At 47.1% G+C, this 1,099-nt stretch overlaps 1 protein-coding gene across 1 annotated transcript; it reads right to left on the bottom strand.

Annotated features, from left to right (window-relative positions):
- Positions 1–154: 154 nt before the first annotated feature.
- On the bottom strand, positions 155–1,084 carry LOC144219053 (olfactory receptor 2B8-like; the record flags this gene model as incomplete). Its single annotated transcript, XM_077749037.1, has 1 exon — positions 155–1,084. A coding segment is annotated over one exon (930 nt), but the record flags the coding sequence as incomplete, so codon positions are not given.
- Positions 1,085–1,099: the final 15 nt, after the last annotated feature.

Genomic DNA, 1,099 nt, shown 5'->3' on the forward strand with positions numbered 1-1,099 from the left:
TTTTTAGAACTCTTTCATTATTTTGGGAGGAGAATCGTCAGCATTTTACTTCCTCTGAAACCCAAGGGTAACAGGAGTAGCAGCAGCCACTGTTACTTGGTATCACGGTGATGGCATCCACGGCAGGCATTCTGGGGATGAGGAGCATCTTCTCCTAAGCCGTGCTCCACCCCTGCTCTTCTCTCCCCAGTAGCTTCTTTACTGCTCCCTTGACATCCCTATTTCTCAAGGTGTAGATGAGAGGGTTGAGCATTGGAGTTACAAGTCCATAGAAGAGTGCGAGAAGCTTGCCCTTCAATTCGGCTGAATTGCTCTTGGGTGCCATATATGCATAACCACTGATGGCTGAACCATAGAACATAATGACCACCAGCAGATGAGACCCACATGTGTTGAATGCCTTCTTGCGACCCTCGGGAGATTGGATCCCAACCACTGCCCTGACAATGTTGATGTAAGAGAACAGAATTAATCCAACAGGTATAACTTTTATGATCACCACAGCGGCATACATCTCGACTTCGTTGGTCCATGTATCAACACATGATAATTGAAGCATAGCAGGTACCTCACAGAAGAAATTTTCTACCCGATATTGACCACAGCGAGGTAACAGGAAAGTCAACACTGTTTGCACCAAGGAGTTACTGAAACCTGTTCCCCAAGCCACTGCCGCCATTTGTTGGCAAAGCCGAGAATGCATGATAACTGTGTAATGGAGAGGCTGGCAGATAGCGACATAACGATCAAAGGCCATTACTGAGAGAAGTATGCATTCAGTGGATCCTAAGCCAAGGAAGATGAAAAGCTGAGCTATGCATCCTGTGTAGCTGATGTTTCTCTGGTGGCTCTGTATGTTGACCAGCATCTGTGGGACGGTGGAGGTAGTGTAGCAGAGGTCCAAAAAAGAGAGATTAGCCAGAAAGAAATACATGGGCGTGTGGAGTCTGGGATCAAGGCGGGACAAGAAAATGATGGCTGAGTTTCCAAGGAGGGTCATTATGTAAAAGGCGGAGACAGCCACAAAAAGAACCATTTCTAGTCTGGGCCATTCAGAGAAGCCCACCAGAACAAAGCCATTGGGACGAGGAAAGGTGCT

Source organism: Crocuta crocuta, unplaced genomic scaffold, assembly GCF_008692635.1.
Source record: "Crocuta crocuta isolate KB4526 unplaced genomic scaffold, BGI_CrCroc_1.0 C28421810, whole genome shotgun sequence".
Classification (NCBI taxonomy): Eukaryota; Metazoa; Chordata; class Mammalia; order Carnivora; family Hyaenidae; genus Crocuta; species Crocuta crocuta.